Here is a 16,072-nt window from a genome sequence, read left to right on the forward strand (position 1 = left end):
CTTCATAATGCTTCCATAAAAGGAACGCAAAACTTAACCAAACTGATGCTCAAAATATATGATTTCAATATGTGCATAATGTAGGTAAATAAGATTTTTATTCTGAGGGCTCCTCATTTAATCTACCTAAGAAGATATCACAGTAGCCGTATGTCTTTAAAATGAACAGTCTTGTTGTAGTAAATGGGATGAAAATGAGAGCGGGAAAAGGAAACTGGCCTCATCAGGACATATTAGGATCAAGGAATCTGCGTAGATTCGATGTTCTCTCTCTATTTACTTTAATCCAACGTAATAACTCAGTAGCCAGATGATGAATCGGCACAGGCCACCGCGGGGTTAGAAAAAAGGCTTCTGGAAACGGAAATCAGGGAATGCTGTAGCACTCAAGGTGTTCACGCGGCGAGCGCGCTGTCAGACTCCCAGGGATAAGCAGAAGGGTTAAAAGCAGATGCATCTGAACTGCGCTGTGGCAAACTGCCAGGAGGGTATCATCTTTACCATAAATGATGGCAAGGGTTACTTTAACAGGGCACCCAGGATCCTCAATTAGTCCTGTAACATTAATGCCTCTTTAAGCTCTGCCCTCTGGACTCGCAGAATCCTACCAACTTCTGAAGATGTCCAGCGCATGCCAACCAGAGCTAAAAAATCGGGATTTTCTACTGACACCGGAGATGCCCTTTAAAAGTGCTCTATTCTGCAAACAAAAGCTGGCAGTAAAACAGCTACATTTTTCTACACATGCCTCTTCACCAAAGCCTCAGTGAACTGTTCACAAGAGATTCTAGCTCTGAAAAAGAAAAAAAAAAAAAAAAAGCGCACCAAAACCTTTAGGTTGACTTAGAAAAAAGCTCACAAACTCATTCGGAGATATCCAACAGGCGAGGCATACAAAAGCAAGCCGTGAAGCTTGCCAATATTCTTGTCATTCATTCGGCTGTTTTATACCAGAGAGAGAATCCGCCAGGGATCAGAAGATTTGGGGAGACCACAGCAAAAACAGCAATATACAAACTGGTGATTTCTTTCTTGGCTTGGAGGTACTTTGGCAAAATCTCCTCAACAAATAAACAAAAACATCCAACCCCTTTTTCTTAAGCCACATCTCAGCCACATTTTTTATCTAGCACCTGTCAAACAGAAACCAGACACAAAAAATAAAATTAAACACACACACACACACACACACACACCACCACCACCACTAAAAGACTTCAGTGATTTTTGTTGTTTGAAATAAGCACAGAACCTTCTTCAATTAAACAAAATAAGTCACTATCAAGGCAATGCTGTAAGGGGAAAAAAAATCTTTTGAGCAGGAAGTGAAATTACTGTAGTTTGGTTTCTCCTCCCCCTGTCCTGATGTCTTCAAAGAGTTGGGTTAGTACAACAAAAACATTTGCATTGATTTCTCCTCTCCAAGGAGGAGACTGACTTGTCCTACTACATGCTGTTCTCCTTAGACCTATGACATCACTGTGGGTTTTTCAAACGACTGAAATATATTGGATATATCTCTTCGGCTTTATTTAGCGGGACCCCGTAGGTAATGAAAGGTGGCTACTGATAAAGTGACAACAGTATCATTTAATTACAAGCCTAGCCGCTAAATCTTCCAGCAAACTGTCACGGTTGCCCTCCTGCTATTGGGAGTAATGCTGAACAGGAGCCTTCTCTGAACTGTCTGATTATTTGTGCGAGTGTTTGGCGAGACTTCCAACTACAGCAACTTCATAACCTTCCAGCATTAAAGGGGGAGTGCACTGGCCACTGCCGACTGCTAAAAATACCGCATGATTTAAACCTGGAGGCAGTCTTAGAAGCTTTTGCTGAAGGTTTATGAGCCTGTGTAAACAGCACGTCTGCCATAAGGAGCAGTGAAGTCTGTAGAATCCTTGTCTAAAACTGTCCTGGCATTAGAAGTTTGCTGTGCAAATATCACATAATACCAGAGACAGCTGAAATCTCCTATTTAGGAATTTATGGAACTTATATGTTTGCAGGCGTCAGAAAGTCTTTTTTATAGAGCCCCAGTGCTTCACAGTACAATATTAATGCACTCTGTTTGAAAAGCCGTAATAAATTATATTTTTAATGCTCTTACCCTGGCTTTCTTAAGATGCATACATTCTTGGCAAACAATCAATAAATAGGGTAATCATGAGTAGAGGCCAAAGAATTTGCTGAAGTGCTGTTTTTCCATTTTTAATAGATAAAGATCTAACAATACGGTCTGCTGTGTCTGTTCATTTCAGGATCAATATATTCTTTGTTTTCGCCAAACCAAGGAAAAAATAAATGATTGTATGATAAATGTTATGCATCAAACACAATGAAATTCCTCTGCCTTCTAACTTTATCTACTTAATATTCTCGGTTGCTAAAAGATGGCATTTTTATCCTTTGCTTAGCAAATGTAAGGGAAATCTGAATCCTATACACATTTATTCAGAGACAAAATAAAGACCATTATGAGGCACACACATTGTAACCAGCACAGGCACTGCTTTACATAAACAAGTGTTGAACACAAAGTTGTCCAACTTCATCAACTTAACATGAAATGGGTAGAAAGGAGTCAGTTACACATCCTCCCCTTGTAAACGTGCCTAAATCTGCCCTTCCTTTTATTAAAAATACCCAGTTATAGCACACATAAAAACTAGAATTATCAGGTTTTTTCATTGCTAAATAATGCATTTGCTCTTAAGAAAACAAGCCACAAAAATGACATCACAAAACTTTTACATCATAGCACACAAGATTTCCATTACCTCTGAACCTGTCTTTTACAACTAGCGAATCTTATGGAAAAGCCAGTGTCTTATTCTTAAGCAGGGCAAGTACAAGCAATAGCCACGCATGTATCCTCTACTTCCATTACACCTTATCCATGGAAGCCTTGGGTAGCTAAAGACCATTATATTGAATTCAGTCCTTATCAACCTAAATGTCCAACAATTCCAGTCTGTAGTAGCAGAGTAAGATGCTCCACTCAAACACAGAGCCTCCACGTTCAAAACGTGACTGACACTGCAGCCAGGGATGGAACTAATTTCAGAGCAGAAAGAGAATCAAGGCAAAGAACCTGCAAAGAGTGCTCTGCCTCTCCACACCCACACAGAGTAGCCTTGGGTAGGCACAGGGCTCACAGCTTTCCAGGATTTGGCTTGAAAGTATTTACCTTTCCTAAGGTTGGTTTTCATCAGATGACCCGAGTGTTTTAAAGGCACTCCCTGCATTTTTCCACCTGTACTCCCAAGCCTTCCTCTTCCCAGTGGGCTCCCGTTCTGCTCCAGGCGGGCAATCTTGGCTGGTGGACCCTTCGTATCGCTCACATTGTTAGACATTTCTGAATGTTCTTTCCCCTGAGTTGCCTCGTTCAAATGATCCATACTCAGTTACTCTCTAAAGATCACCTGCCAGAATTTAAAAAGAAGATGCAGTTAGAATTGGGTGGGTGGGGGGTGTTTCTTCCCCCCCCCCTCTCTCTCTCTCTGTATTTACATACATACATCATGTAAATGTTTTACCCCTAGATATTTCTCTTCAAAAATATAATTTGTAAGATTACTCAGCTAGATAGATAACATAATGTATATGTTACTATATTTCTAGATGACAGCATATGTCCATTCAAGTTAACAGAATAATTTGTGAAAACTGTATTAACACACATGAATAAAAGGTAATTTGTGACCTACCACCAAAACTAAGTGGGGGGAAATGGGCTTTACTTCTAAAACAAGAATCACCACAATAGAGCCAAAAAGAAAAATAAATTATATTTATAAAGTCCCAATTTTTAAAAATTAGAAACTCATTACAAAATAAAACAGTAACACTTTAAACAAGAATGGAAAAATAATTACAGTCCAATATATTAGTTAAATCTGTTGTATATATATTTTTACATATAGCTTAATTTTTGAGAAAAAAAAAACTATACATGTATATACATACCACCTCAAAAGAAGGTAGCAAACATCTAATTTTTACACTCCCCATTGGCTTTGCAGGTAAATTTGTAGAAAAAGTTTTCTACTATGAAAGTTTCAAGAGTGTCCTGTTAAATATCTAGTTAAGTCTTGGCTCAAATGTGTGATTGGATCATCTCACCCCTAAGCAAATGGATGTTAGGTGGAGGATTTCTTCAAATATTCCAAGTACTGACGCATTACAACTCACGTGTTTAGAGTTAACATTTAGGAGTACTTTAGTAACAGAATGCTCTTAACTTAAGTAGCAAAAAACGTGAAAATACTTTGTGATATTAGCATTAGATCCAAGTGCCAAACTGGCTTTAAAAAAAAAAATCTTGATTTAGGTAAAACACAATTGCCAGTTTTCAAAAATAATCTCAGTATGCATTGAAGTTAACCTCTTGGTTGACTTCAAAAAAATTTATAATTATTTTCAATTACACAATGCACATTAATTTTCATACGGTTTATGATAAAACAATGAGTACAATATCCAAGTCACTTCTAAAATAGTTGCAACTAGAATTGATAAGAACAGGTGAGTGGAATTATGAACTTTCACAGTACTTGAAATACTGAGCTTACCAATACTAAGGGGGGAAGGGATCATATTTCAAAAATCAAAATATGATAATTATTACTTTCCTCCAGCTGTCTAGTAATTTAACATCTCTTGTACTTTTAAAAAATTATTACACCGGAAAAGCTATTTAGATCCGATTAATTGAAAGCCAGCTTATATTAGCATGGCTTTTCTAGAGGCATGTTTTTCTTCTGTTTAACCATAGATTACTCTGTCCAATTTAATCAAGAAAAGAGGTGAATGGGGAGGAGGGAGCAATGGTAATTTGTAGGCTTAAAAGCAACCTTAAGAATGCCAATTGAAGAACTCTAAAGTTTGAGAAATAATGGCTATTTATCCTTGTACTCCAGGGTGGCACGCTGAGAACTAAGGTTTACCATTGATCGAGGTCCCATCTGTTTTTGGTTATGAGGTTCATTAACAATAAATGTGCCTCTTTTAACCGCTTTTTATCAAGATTACTCTTCTCCATTATATTAAACTAAAGCCAAAATTAGAGAGCAATAGTTATTAACTTATTCAAAACACTCTTTGTAATGTTACATGTGGATTGTAATACAGAGCTGCTTTTTTTTTTTTTGAAAGTGGTTGCCTTACCCTAGAGCAGAAAATGAATTTTAAAACATATGATTTGAAAATACTTCACCCGGGGGGCAATTTTAAGAAAAAGGGGAACATCAGCATCAGAATGAATGCTAAGAAAACATATTCAGCAGTCTTGAGGCTTAGCAGCATTATAAAGTATACAGCAAGTGAAACTGATAGATGCTAATTTAGTTAATGTATTGATAATCAAAACATCATATAGGTCATGCACAATTGTCCTCCCAACACCCACCCATAAGCGTCAATTAAACACTCAGTCATCTTGTAAAAAGCTTTACATTATAAAGCAAAATTACATGCACATAAAACACCCAATTTACTCATTTAAACTCTATGCCCAAGGCTAAAGTTCACCAAACCTCCGTTTGGGATTGCACAGAGCAGTCTCCACTGGGCCTGCTGGACTGGCAGCCCAGGAACTAACTCGGGTCTCAACAGACGCCAGGCTCAAGAGTTTCTTGTGAGTTACACATTTTAAAGTCCATTTTCGTGTAACGTTTGGTTGGCACCCAGAAAGCAGGCTACTTTCTCAGAACCCCACTTCCCAGTCCATCAACTAAGGCCATATGTGATCGCTACTGAGGAACACAGTGAACTCAGACCCAGCAATTATTTCCCTTTACACGAAAAAAGAAAAGCACGAAATTCCGGTTTCAAGAACCTTTTTGCGTTTTTCTGATTTCTTGTTTTAGCAATGTGGGATCCTTTCAGGGAGTTCCTTGCTAAACGGCCTCCCTCGCCCCCACCGAACCCCGTCATCCCATTTTAAGAGATTATGCCCTTATCCATTCCACATGGCCGGCACGATCCAGGCCAAGCTTTCACTGTGACCTTTTAAAGAGACAAAGAAGCAAAGTACTATCTAGAAACAGAAACACTGCAGTTTTACTGAGTGAAATTAGCAAAACCGACCTGAAACTCACCACTTCAAAACTTGACAGCATATAAATAACAAAAACAAAGGAGATTTCCTTTGCAGCCCGGGTTCTTGAAGAGAAGTTCAAGACTGATGTTTTCTGTCTTTTTTTTTTTTTTTTTTTTTGTAATTAAAAAAAAAAAAAAAGCAGCAGACCTGAAGGCGACTTCCCCTGAAATTGTATTATTTTCTCTTCCCCTACCCCCGCCCCCCTAAGCGGGGGAAGGGCAGAAATAAAGGCCTAGAAGATTAGCCATGAGGGGTGGAGGGGGAGAGTGTTATAAAAAAAAAAAAAAATCACAATTCGAAAAACAACATATATGGTTTGTAAAATGTCTAACCTCAGAGAACGGGGTTTTCGAAGGGGGAGGAGGGGAGAGTGGGCAGTAGGGAGGAGGGCGAAGATAAAATTGATCTGACAAGTGATTCGTTGGGGGGAAGAATCGTAAAAACAAAGCAAACCCTGCGCACTGTGGTGGAGCTGGGGAGGCGAGGTTGGCGGCTGAGGAGTCTTTTAAAAAGAGGAGGAGGAATTCACTGCGGACAAGGTCTCCGGGAAGGGGAAGGAGGTCCCCCCCGAGGGGCCCCCTCCCTCGGCTCGCGCAGGGTTCGCGGTGCGAGGCCACAAAGTCCACTCGGGCTGTCACTTGCAACCCCGCTCCCCACTGACCCCGGAGAACGCGGCGAGGGGGAGGCCACCGCGCCTCCCTTCCCCTCGCCCCCGCCGCCCTCCCCAGCAATTGCGACTGATAGGAACAAACCTTAAACTTTCTTCCCACCGCCTCGCACCCTCACCGGGGGCATCTACCGGGGCACAGCGAGGGTGGGGGGCAGGAGGTCGCGAAAAAAGCCCGGAAAGGCACTAAAACGCCACTTTTGATTCGGCCCTCGCTGACGACAGCCCCGAGGACCCTCTCCCTGCCCATATGGGGACGCGGGGCTGCGAGCGTCTGGGGAGCCGAGTGAGTGCGGGGGGGGGGGGGAGAGGGAGAGAGAGAGAGAGAGAGAGAGAGAGAGAGAGAGAGGGTTTGGGGGGGCAGGAGAGAGGGGAAGGGCACCCCCAGCCACCTCCACCGCCTCAGCAGCGACACACTCCCCGCCCCCTCCTCCCCCCCAAAAAAGTCGCCACGCTCTCACTCGGCCAGAGTCCGAGGTAAACAAGGAGCACCACAATGGCACTGGGACTTGGGGGGCGGGGGGGAGAAACGCAGGAACCCCAACAAAACTGAGGAGGAGTTTCCCAAAATGCGAGAGGGGGGTGGGAAGCGTCCTCGGGAGTCGCCCCGGCTCTCGGCTCGGTCCCCGGGCGGGCTAGAGGGCGGCCGTGGCTGCTGTTGTGGTGGCGAGGCCGGTGGTTGCTGGGTGGCACAGGGAGAGGTGTGTGCGCGTCTGTGTGCGTGTGAGCGCCAGTCCCCGGACGGGGCTGTTTCTCCCTCTCCTCTCTCTCTCTCTGCCCCCCCTCGCTCGCTCGCTCTCGCTCTCCCCCTCGCTGCCGTCTCTGCCCCCATTAAATTATTAGTTGACTCATCCCGGCCGCTGTCGCCGCCGCCGCCGTGCCCAGCTCGGCTCCGCGCGTCCGCCCGGGCTGCAGCCCTCCACGCCGCTGCTCCTGCTGCTGCGCCTGCCGCCGCCGCCGCCGCTGTGGCTGCCTCTTCTTCCTCCTCCTCATTTTAATACAAAATCACCCCGCTCGCAGCCCCAGCCCCGAGCACGCAGCCTCCTCCCGGCCGCCCGCCGCCGCCCCGAGCCCTTCCCCAGCGGGGCCGGCTCAGCCGCCGCGTCCGGGGAGCGGGAGCGAGCGAGAAAGTGGCGGCGGCGGCGGCGGCGGAGGAGGAGGAGGAGGAGCGGGGAGGGAGAGGAGGAGGAAGGGGGTGCGGAGCGGAGGAGGAAGGCGGCGGGGGGGGGGGGGTAGGGTGCAAGGAGAAGGCGGAAAAGGGATGGGGATTAAAACCCGGGCTGGAGGGCCGGGATCGGGGGGAGGGGGCGGGGGCGGCGAGTTAAAAAGCAGAAAGACAAGTAACTAGTGAATGAGTGAGGGAAGGGGCGGGGGGAGCGCACGATTTCCGGCCCCGGGCGCGCAAGAATTTGTAATGAGCTTGATTAGAGTGAGGCGGCCCGACATTTATTACACACAATACCCAGAATAACAGGGCGCCGCGCGAGGGCCAGCGCCGGCCGCCGCCAGGCGCGCCAGGGCGGGCGCAGCGGGAGGAGGCGGGGGGCTTCCCTGGCAGCGGCCGCCGGCGGGGAGGGGAGGGGAGCGCGCGCCGCGCGGGCGGCAGGGGCAGGTGTGCGCGAGGGAGCCGAGGGAGGAGGGGCAGCGCCGGCGGGGGGGGGGGGGTGAAAGTGATGGGGAGGAGGGGGCGAGGGCCAGGGGAAAGCTCACCACCCGCCCACGCGCCACCAAAGCCACAAAAAGGAGTCGGTCCGGAGCGCCGCAGGCGGGCACCCCAGGCACAGACGAGGCGGGGAGGGGAGGGCGCACCGGCCCCGCGGGAGAGGGGCCCGGACCCGCAGGTGACGGGCGTAGGTTACTGAGATGGGGGGACTGAGGAAGGGACTGGAGGGGACCCTCCGGAGGGAGAGCTCTCCCGAGAAGCGCGGCGGGTTCAGCCACATTCGCGAAGGAATAAAGGCCAAGATCCTTAAAACGGTCTCGCGAATATTGACCCTCAAAGAGGACGAGTCCTAAAGTATTGAGCCAACGTTAAAGCCACAAGGGTAAGAGCTTTCTACACAAGTCAGAGGTAGGTTCAAAACTCCCTCGCTTCTGAGCCAGAAATCACGTTGGAGGGAGAAATACGTGGCCTGTAGTGGCCGCGTTCAACAAAATTTGGGTCACTTAATAAAAGAGACCTGACTTGTTATTAAAAAGGGAAAGATGCCACCATCCTTAAACTAATTTCACACCAGCGAAAGACAAGAAAGTTTGGGTGGGTAAATACATCTGTTGTTGCAATAAATACTTCTGCAATCTGGGTAAGTTACCCAGTTAAATAAATGGTCATTAGCTCATTCGTAAGATCCTCTTATTGAGATAATCTATTAAATGCAATTCCTATTAAAAAAAATGAATAACATTACAATCTCACCCAAATAGAGATGCAGTGTTTATCGCTTAGGTTTGAACACGAACATCTCAGTCCCTGAAGGCAGTTAATCATTAAAAACAAAAATGTAAGAATTATTTTTTCAGTATATACTAGTAAGGAAGAGAGAAAAAAATCAGTCAGATAAACATTTTGTTACTCATAAAAAAGCAACAAGTTAACACAAGTACTGAGATAAGAGGGAAATATGCAAATTAAGCTCTTTAAAGCTACCAATACACACTTAGAGGCACTGTTTACATTAGAAATCTAAGAAAAGCAGAAGGTAAAGTAGAAGATAAAGTATAAGAAATAATGGCCTCCTGGGGAGGACAAGTTTAGGAGAGATACAATGAAAATATATCACTCTAATGGCCCCCAAGTTTCACCCACAAACCAGAAAGGTTAGTCAAAATCAAGGAAGGCAACCATGAATCTTGGCACATATAAACCCAAGCCTTGAGCAAAAGAAAGAACATGTGATAATAAATGACAGCATCACAAAACAAGAAAAAAAAATGAGATCACATTTTTAAAAGTTGAAATGGGAAATATGGAGAATATTTTAATTGAAGTATAAGAAATATAACAAATAAGGAAATATTTAAAAGAAAAGCAGAGAGCAATGAATTATTTCAATAATGATTTTTGCAACATGATAGGTTAAGTTAGGAATTTCCAAGATGAATGTGTGACTAGTTGCTTCAAACTGGTGATGCCTGACATGCTTTCCTGCCTGGTTTTCAGTAGGGACAGTGCATTCTAGTGTCACACTGACAAATTTACAAAAATAGCAACATAAAAAAAAACTAAGAAAAATTCTAGACTACAAAAAAAATTATCCATGCAACTTCATCTGAAGTTGAGTGTTTTAAAAAGAAGAAAAATAGTTTTTGAGCAAAAACAAAATTTGAGCAAAGAGAAGACCAAAAAATGGTTACTGAAAATATCAATATGAAGACACATTAGAATAAAATATTGTAAATAAGTTTATCCCATCATTTACACAGTAAATAAGACAGAAACTGCTTCCTGATTGCCTTAGGCTCCTAATGACTTGGCCAATGCTAATGAAATGTGGGAATTAAAACAGTAATCTTTAAACTTGAATAGCATCTTTTATTCGTGAATTACAAAGTAATTCTCAAACACAAAACAAAAGTGTGTAATAAGGAAGAACATGGACTTGGAAAATGATAAACAGAATAAATGAGCATAAAATATCTAATAATGACTTTATTATAAAGAATAATGATGTAGTACAATTATGAATCTATTATTCACAAATACATACTCATTTCCCCTCAAGCCCATCCTTTATATTAGAACTGTATGATTGTAAGAAATGACATAAGTGATACACAAAGGTTTATGCCCTCCAAGTCAAATAGGACAATGATAAACTTAATTACTATAAATTATCTTCCCCTTAGAATACTCATTATAGCCACTGAACACTGGTCAGTGTAAATCCAGGTTTAAATAAAAGAAGAAAAAAAGAAAGTTCGAAAAATGACACTACTCAGGACATGTATGAGGATAAATTACCTAGGGGGAAAACATTTGATTCTACACAGGCATCTTATATCTGGAGATAAAGATGCAAGCAAGTATTGGAAGAAGTTAAAACAAAGTAAACTTTATAAATCTAGATATCAAAACAGTCAACCTCAGGAACATGAAATAGTACAAGCGCAATACATGAACTATTTCATGTGTGATGTACAGGTAAAACAGCACATCAATTTTTTATCCCGTAAAGAAGGCATTCAGACTGGCTACAAAAACAGTAGCAAAGATAAAATATTGTAACAGATATACAAGATTCTTTTAACTTAATAATGAAAGGACTACTGCATGTTTTCAGATGGCACCGTATTAAGATAAATATGCAGGCAGATATCCGAAAGCATTAAAACACATTCAGAGTTCTGAATAGCACATACATTTGTAATAAACAGAGAAAGCATTTAGAATTTGAACGCTTTTAAGATATGGCAACTCCGCCAGTGACTGTGTTAGCAAAGCAATGCTTACCGCCATAGCACTTTCTAAGGACATTTTTCCCCCATCTTTTTAAATTCAAATACAGTTGGCTATCTCCCTACATTTTTAAAGCAGCACCATTTACGTAGCATATTGCTCTTTTTGTCGTGTCAACTCTTTGTTTTTTGGCATTAGCTGCAGGTGGTGTTTTCCATCTATGAATTTCTGGGAATATGGTCTGTGTTGGCCATATAGGGATGTCTATTTGAGCCATATGTTTTGCTGTCATGTGTCTCATTTTGTCTGTCTGGGATGTCAGGACTGATTTCCACACCGTTGCTTGAATAGACCAAATACAAATTTGTAAGAGCAGAGAGGAAAAAGCTGGGGCTGGAGCCCAAACAGCACTGTCAAAACATATATTAGAGAGGAAATGCAATATCCTGTAAACATTTGCACCCTTCTTCTCACATCTTATCTGTGACTGACATCATCACAACTGCATAGTTTAAGACAGACTCTGCTTGCTCAAGTTCAGAAGTTTGCAGTGTGGCTATGCACGCAGCTTAATCAGACAGACCCCACATCTTTGAAGGTGTGGCCCACATGGCAAGGCACATTTCTACTCTGAGAGCCCTGGTTCCTGCAGCCAGCTTGACCCAGCCTTGAACTTGGGGAAGGGAAGCTGTCTCATGCTTTTCTTGTTTTAGTGAACAAACGAAACTCTGATTAAACTTTCTGACTAATCTGACAAGAAAGTATAGCCCCCATTTTATACTCTCATAGCCTCTAGCATTTCTCTCTTGTAAGTCATCACAGTCTTAATCAATTAACGAGCTGGGTAGTTATTGGGTTAATAAATGTCTCCCACACTAGACTGTAAGCCCTCTGAGAACAGAGACCATGCGTCTTGCTCACTGCCACATTACCAGGAACTCATAGACGGCCCTTGCAATATTTACATTGTGAATAAATAAATGAGAGCAAAAAGCTCAGTGTCACTAGCAACCAACTCCTGCTGCTAATTGCAGTCACAATTCCTTCTAGAGAATTGCAAAAGGAAGTAATGGTGGGGAAGGTGGCTATATCACTTAAATTTGAATTCCCTGAGATGAAACAAAACTGACAGTTTGAGTCCCACATTTCAAGTGTTTAATAGCTCTAGGTGGGTCTTGGGCAGTGTAGGATATAAAACACTTCCACCATTGCGGAAGGATCTATTGGACAGCACTTACCTAGTGAACTTCTCTAAAGATGACGAAGTAAATCCAGGGCCTGGTCAGGAGTCTCAGAGGTGCTGAGTGGCTTTTAGACCTCCTATAATGTCCAAATGGAAATCATTTTCCATTTTAGAATTAGCCCATAGATCTGTAAAGTTGCATGCAATGAGGTTTGTGTGCCACTGCACATGAATTTAAGTCGACCCGTCTGTACTTGAAAGGGTCCTGTAGTACATTTGGAATAATATGCATTTACCCTAAATGCTGCTTTCCATGAGCATTTCAACAGCTCATAGGCGAAGTAAAAAAGTCACAAAGTCATTCCCCTTCCTCGCTTCTACCCCCACATTACATAAGCATAGTTGCCATTAGAAATGGGTCTTTTGGAAGCTTTAATGTAGGTACCTACTCAAACTGGGAGGCATCCAGATACCAAACAAATAATGGTATACCGCAGAAAATAACAGCAAGAAGCTTGAATATGTTTCAGGGGAGATAACAGAGCAATGATAATCAACTCTAAATATGGGGCAAGGTTTTTTTCTTTGTGTTTTTTCCCCTAATAGGTGGGGTTTCCATTATAGCCAGACTGATAGTGATCAAGAGTTGTTTCCTAATTACATTGGGGTGGATGTAAATACCCACCGGTAATTTGTGATATGGTTTTAATAGAAAAAGGTCATTATGAAAGCCGAGCAAAGGGAGGCCAATGTTTAATGCTAATTTTAGGAAAACTGGGTAAGGGAAAAGAACAACCATTGTAGTTGGCTTCTAGAACCTGACAAACTATTTGGGCCTTTTACCCAGAAATATTACAACCCTCACTCCCAATTTTTTTATTTTTTTTTTAGCAAAAATGTATTGGGAAAAATTTTTGAAAGCTATCTTCCTTTCCATAGATATCAGTATGGATCATAACCTTAAGACACAACGGTAATAACTCCATCAAAACTGGTATCTCTATCTAGACTTAGATCCGAAAATTGAGTAGGTAGAGGGAAGGATTCCTGTGAGGGCCGTTGAGTCCTCTAGTGGAGATGTCACCACCAGAATGCTTACAGTTTCATCTTGCCTCATTTTCCCCCCCCCCCGAATTGCTGCTGGAGTGCCCTTCCTCCCGCTTCTCACCTGGGGCCTCCCTTCTGCCATATTCTTAGTATGAAGCTTGATTCCACTCTTCTGTCCAAAGCCTTCTCCAGCTTTCCTTACATCCTTCTTGATGTTCCATCATACCACCTGTCCTTCAGTGTGACATTCCATATTTACATGTCTACACCTCCTATGCAGTCTTAGGAAGAGTCTTGCCTGTCTTAGAAAGTAAAGCCAGGTGCCAGGATCAGAAGTTAGCTCAGTGGCTCCCAAAATGGGCTTCAGGTTAACATCACCTGAGGAGCTCCTTCCATAAGCCAGATGTCCACGCTCCACCCCACTGCAATGGCCAGGCATTCAGTTGTTGAGAGCTCCCAGGGTGATTCCAATTACAGCCCAGATTGGCATCCACTGGGTTAGGTAATATTTTGAAGATAGAAAATCAAATATACCTGCTAGGGCATCCTCAAGTGAAGTTTTTAACCCAACCTGAGTTCACTTGGAAAAGTTAAAGTTGTGCTAGGAACCAGCACTCTCTCCAAAATTTAAGAAATATATGTGTAGGCAAGCCACTAAATTAAAAAAAAGGAGTGGAGGGGGGCAAGCTATTAGGTCATTGATTTGTCAATTAAAGAAATGCCATTTGAGGAACCAAGATAAATTAGCATTTTGCACTTGCTTGAGATTTACTAAGGTGCCAGAAATCCTGTAAGAGTATGTGATTTACCATCACAGACAGAAGTGACTAACCACAAAATTACACATGGAAGTAAAGTTCTAAAACCAGCCTATTATTTACTGGAGCCAGAAGCATCCCAGTTTCCTCTATTTCTTTTGTCAACATAGTTGAGCATGAGTTTTCTCCCGAAAAAAACTTCAACCTGGAGTGAGATTCTCCTGGAACAGCTGAAAACTGTTCCACTTATTTCCAGACTAAGTCGCTGCACTTAAGCAGAACTGAAGTATTCACGTCGTCCATTCCCAAGAGCCAGTGACAGGTCCTCACAGCGCTAGCTGCCATGTAATACTCTGGGGAAGCTCAGGGGATTTTAATTCCAACAAAGTCAAACAGCAGCCTATTCCCAATCAACTGGTTTAGCCAAGACATAACCAAATCTTCTTAGTGAGGCGAATGTCATCACTAATCTTTCCTGGCTTAACTGGAGGAGAAACAGTTTGAGGATCTGATGCACCTGAATCCTAGTTCAGATCTGTGGGAGGAGTATCAGTCAAAGGGAGTTTCTGATATTGTACTGCTGTGCCCGTCACCACAAGGCAATGGACAGGAGTTGTCCATCAGGAAGCAAAGCCACCACCAGAAACAACTGTATCACACCTGGACTGGGACTACCTTCCACCGCAATACTTGAAATTTGTTGAAGCAAGGGAGACGTTAATTCAGAAGTAAAGCACATTCTATTGGGGATGATGGAAAAGATTTGGAAGCAGATTGTGTTGATGGTTCCACAACAGTGCGAATAGAATTAATGCCACTGAATTGTGCACTTAAAAATTGTCAAAATGGCATATTTTATGTTATACATCTCTTACCCCAATTTAGAAAACGTTAACAAAAAAACTAAAACAAACCAATCTTTTACCTATTCCTAAGTTTGGCAGATATATATATTATCATGAAAATATCATGCCAAGGAGAACAACGAGCTACAACATACTAAACAACCCTGTGTTCACCGACAACCTTCCATTGCTTTGTCCTTACCCGCCAACAGCCACAGTCCAGCCTATGCAAGATAATTAATTCCTATGATGAATACCTGACCCAAGGATAATTAACATGGATTTGTAATTAGAGACCAAGATCCCACCCAAAGTAGGTAATTTGATGGTCCTATAATGCAAGAAAACTGTTCTCTTTTCAGATTTTATTCTGTACTATTGTATTTTTGCAAAAGATGAGAATGAAACATAAACAAACAAGAGTACCTAAAGTCCAAAAATTCTTTTTGGATGTTTTTCAAATGAGTAAAAATTAACTATATTCCTAAAATAGTAGACCCTTCCAATTAACAGTACTTAAGAGTGATGAACATTTCTATGCAGTACAGCCCCAGATGTGTAACAATTGTATGAATTTAGTCTATGTAATAATTTATAAAAGGTCTCTGTATAAAGACTTTAAATTCAAATTTTAAATAAGAATATGATTTTGTTTTTAAAAAAAAGCCTAAAAGTCTTTCACATTTAATTTCCAGTCACTTTTTAGTGATGATAATTAGGATTAAAGTATTCAGCATGCAATAATTTATATTATCTTTTTCTATAACATATTGTCCTGTATTCTGTTTCCTATCATCTATTCTTACTGATTTCATATTTATTTTACATTAGGGAACTTCTTTATGAATGAGTTTTTAATGTATTGGAAATTCATATGTAAATTATATCTTATAGAAGTTCATACCTACTTATATATTTTTGATTCAAGATTAAGAGACATTAATACATAGGAAAGCCAAACTAAAATTATTTATTATGTATAAAAGCATAAATAAAATACTACAAACATAGTTTCACAGTATAGCTGTAGCTAGACATATCAAGTTACCTATTTTTCAGGTGTCTATTTATTAGTG

The 16,072-nt window shown here is 41.9% G+C and overlaps 1 protein-coding gene across 6 annotated transcripts in view; it reads right to left on the minus strand.

Moving 5' to 3' along the window:
- SATB1 (SATB homeobox 1) overlaps positions 1-16,072 on the minus strand; it is a 101,729-nt gene that overhangs the window by 74,637 nt on the left and 11,020 nt on the right. Inside the window, exons 1-2 of one of the 6 annotated variants that reach the window (XM_059664059.1) lie at positions 6,099-7,941; positions 3,188-3,422 (exon numbers count right to left, since the gene is read on the minus strand). In XM_059664059.1, coding sequence (XP_059520042.1) covers positions 3,188-3,398 — 211 coding nt within the window. In that variant the 5' untranslated portion in view covers positions 3,399-3,422; positions 6,099-7,941. Of the gene's footprint in view, positions 1-3,187; positions 3,423-6,087; positions 7,942-16,072 lie in introns of those variants that run through there. The other 5 variants (XM_059664056.1, XM_059664055.1, XM_059664058.1 and 2 more) reach the window with 5 other exon arrangements.

This window comes from Myotis daubentonii, chromosome 14, assembly GCF_963259705.1.
Source record: "Myotis daubentonii chromosome 14, mMyoDau2.1, whole genome shotgun sequence".
NCBI classification, from domain to species: domain Eukaryota; kingdom Metazoa; phylum Chordata; class Mammalia; order Chiroptera; family Vespertilionidae; genus Myotis; species Myotis daubentonii.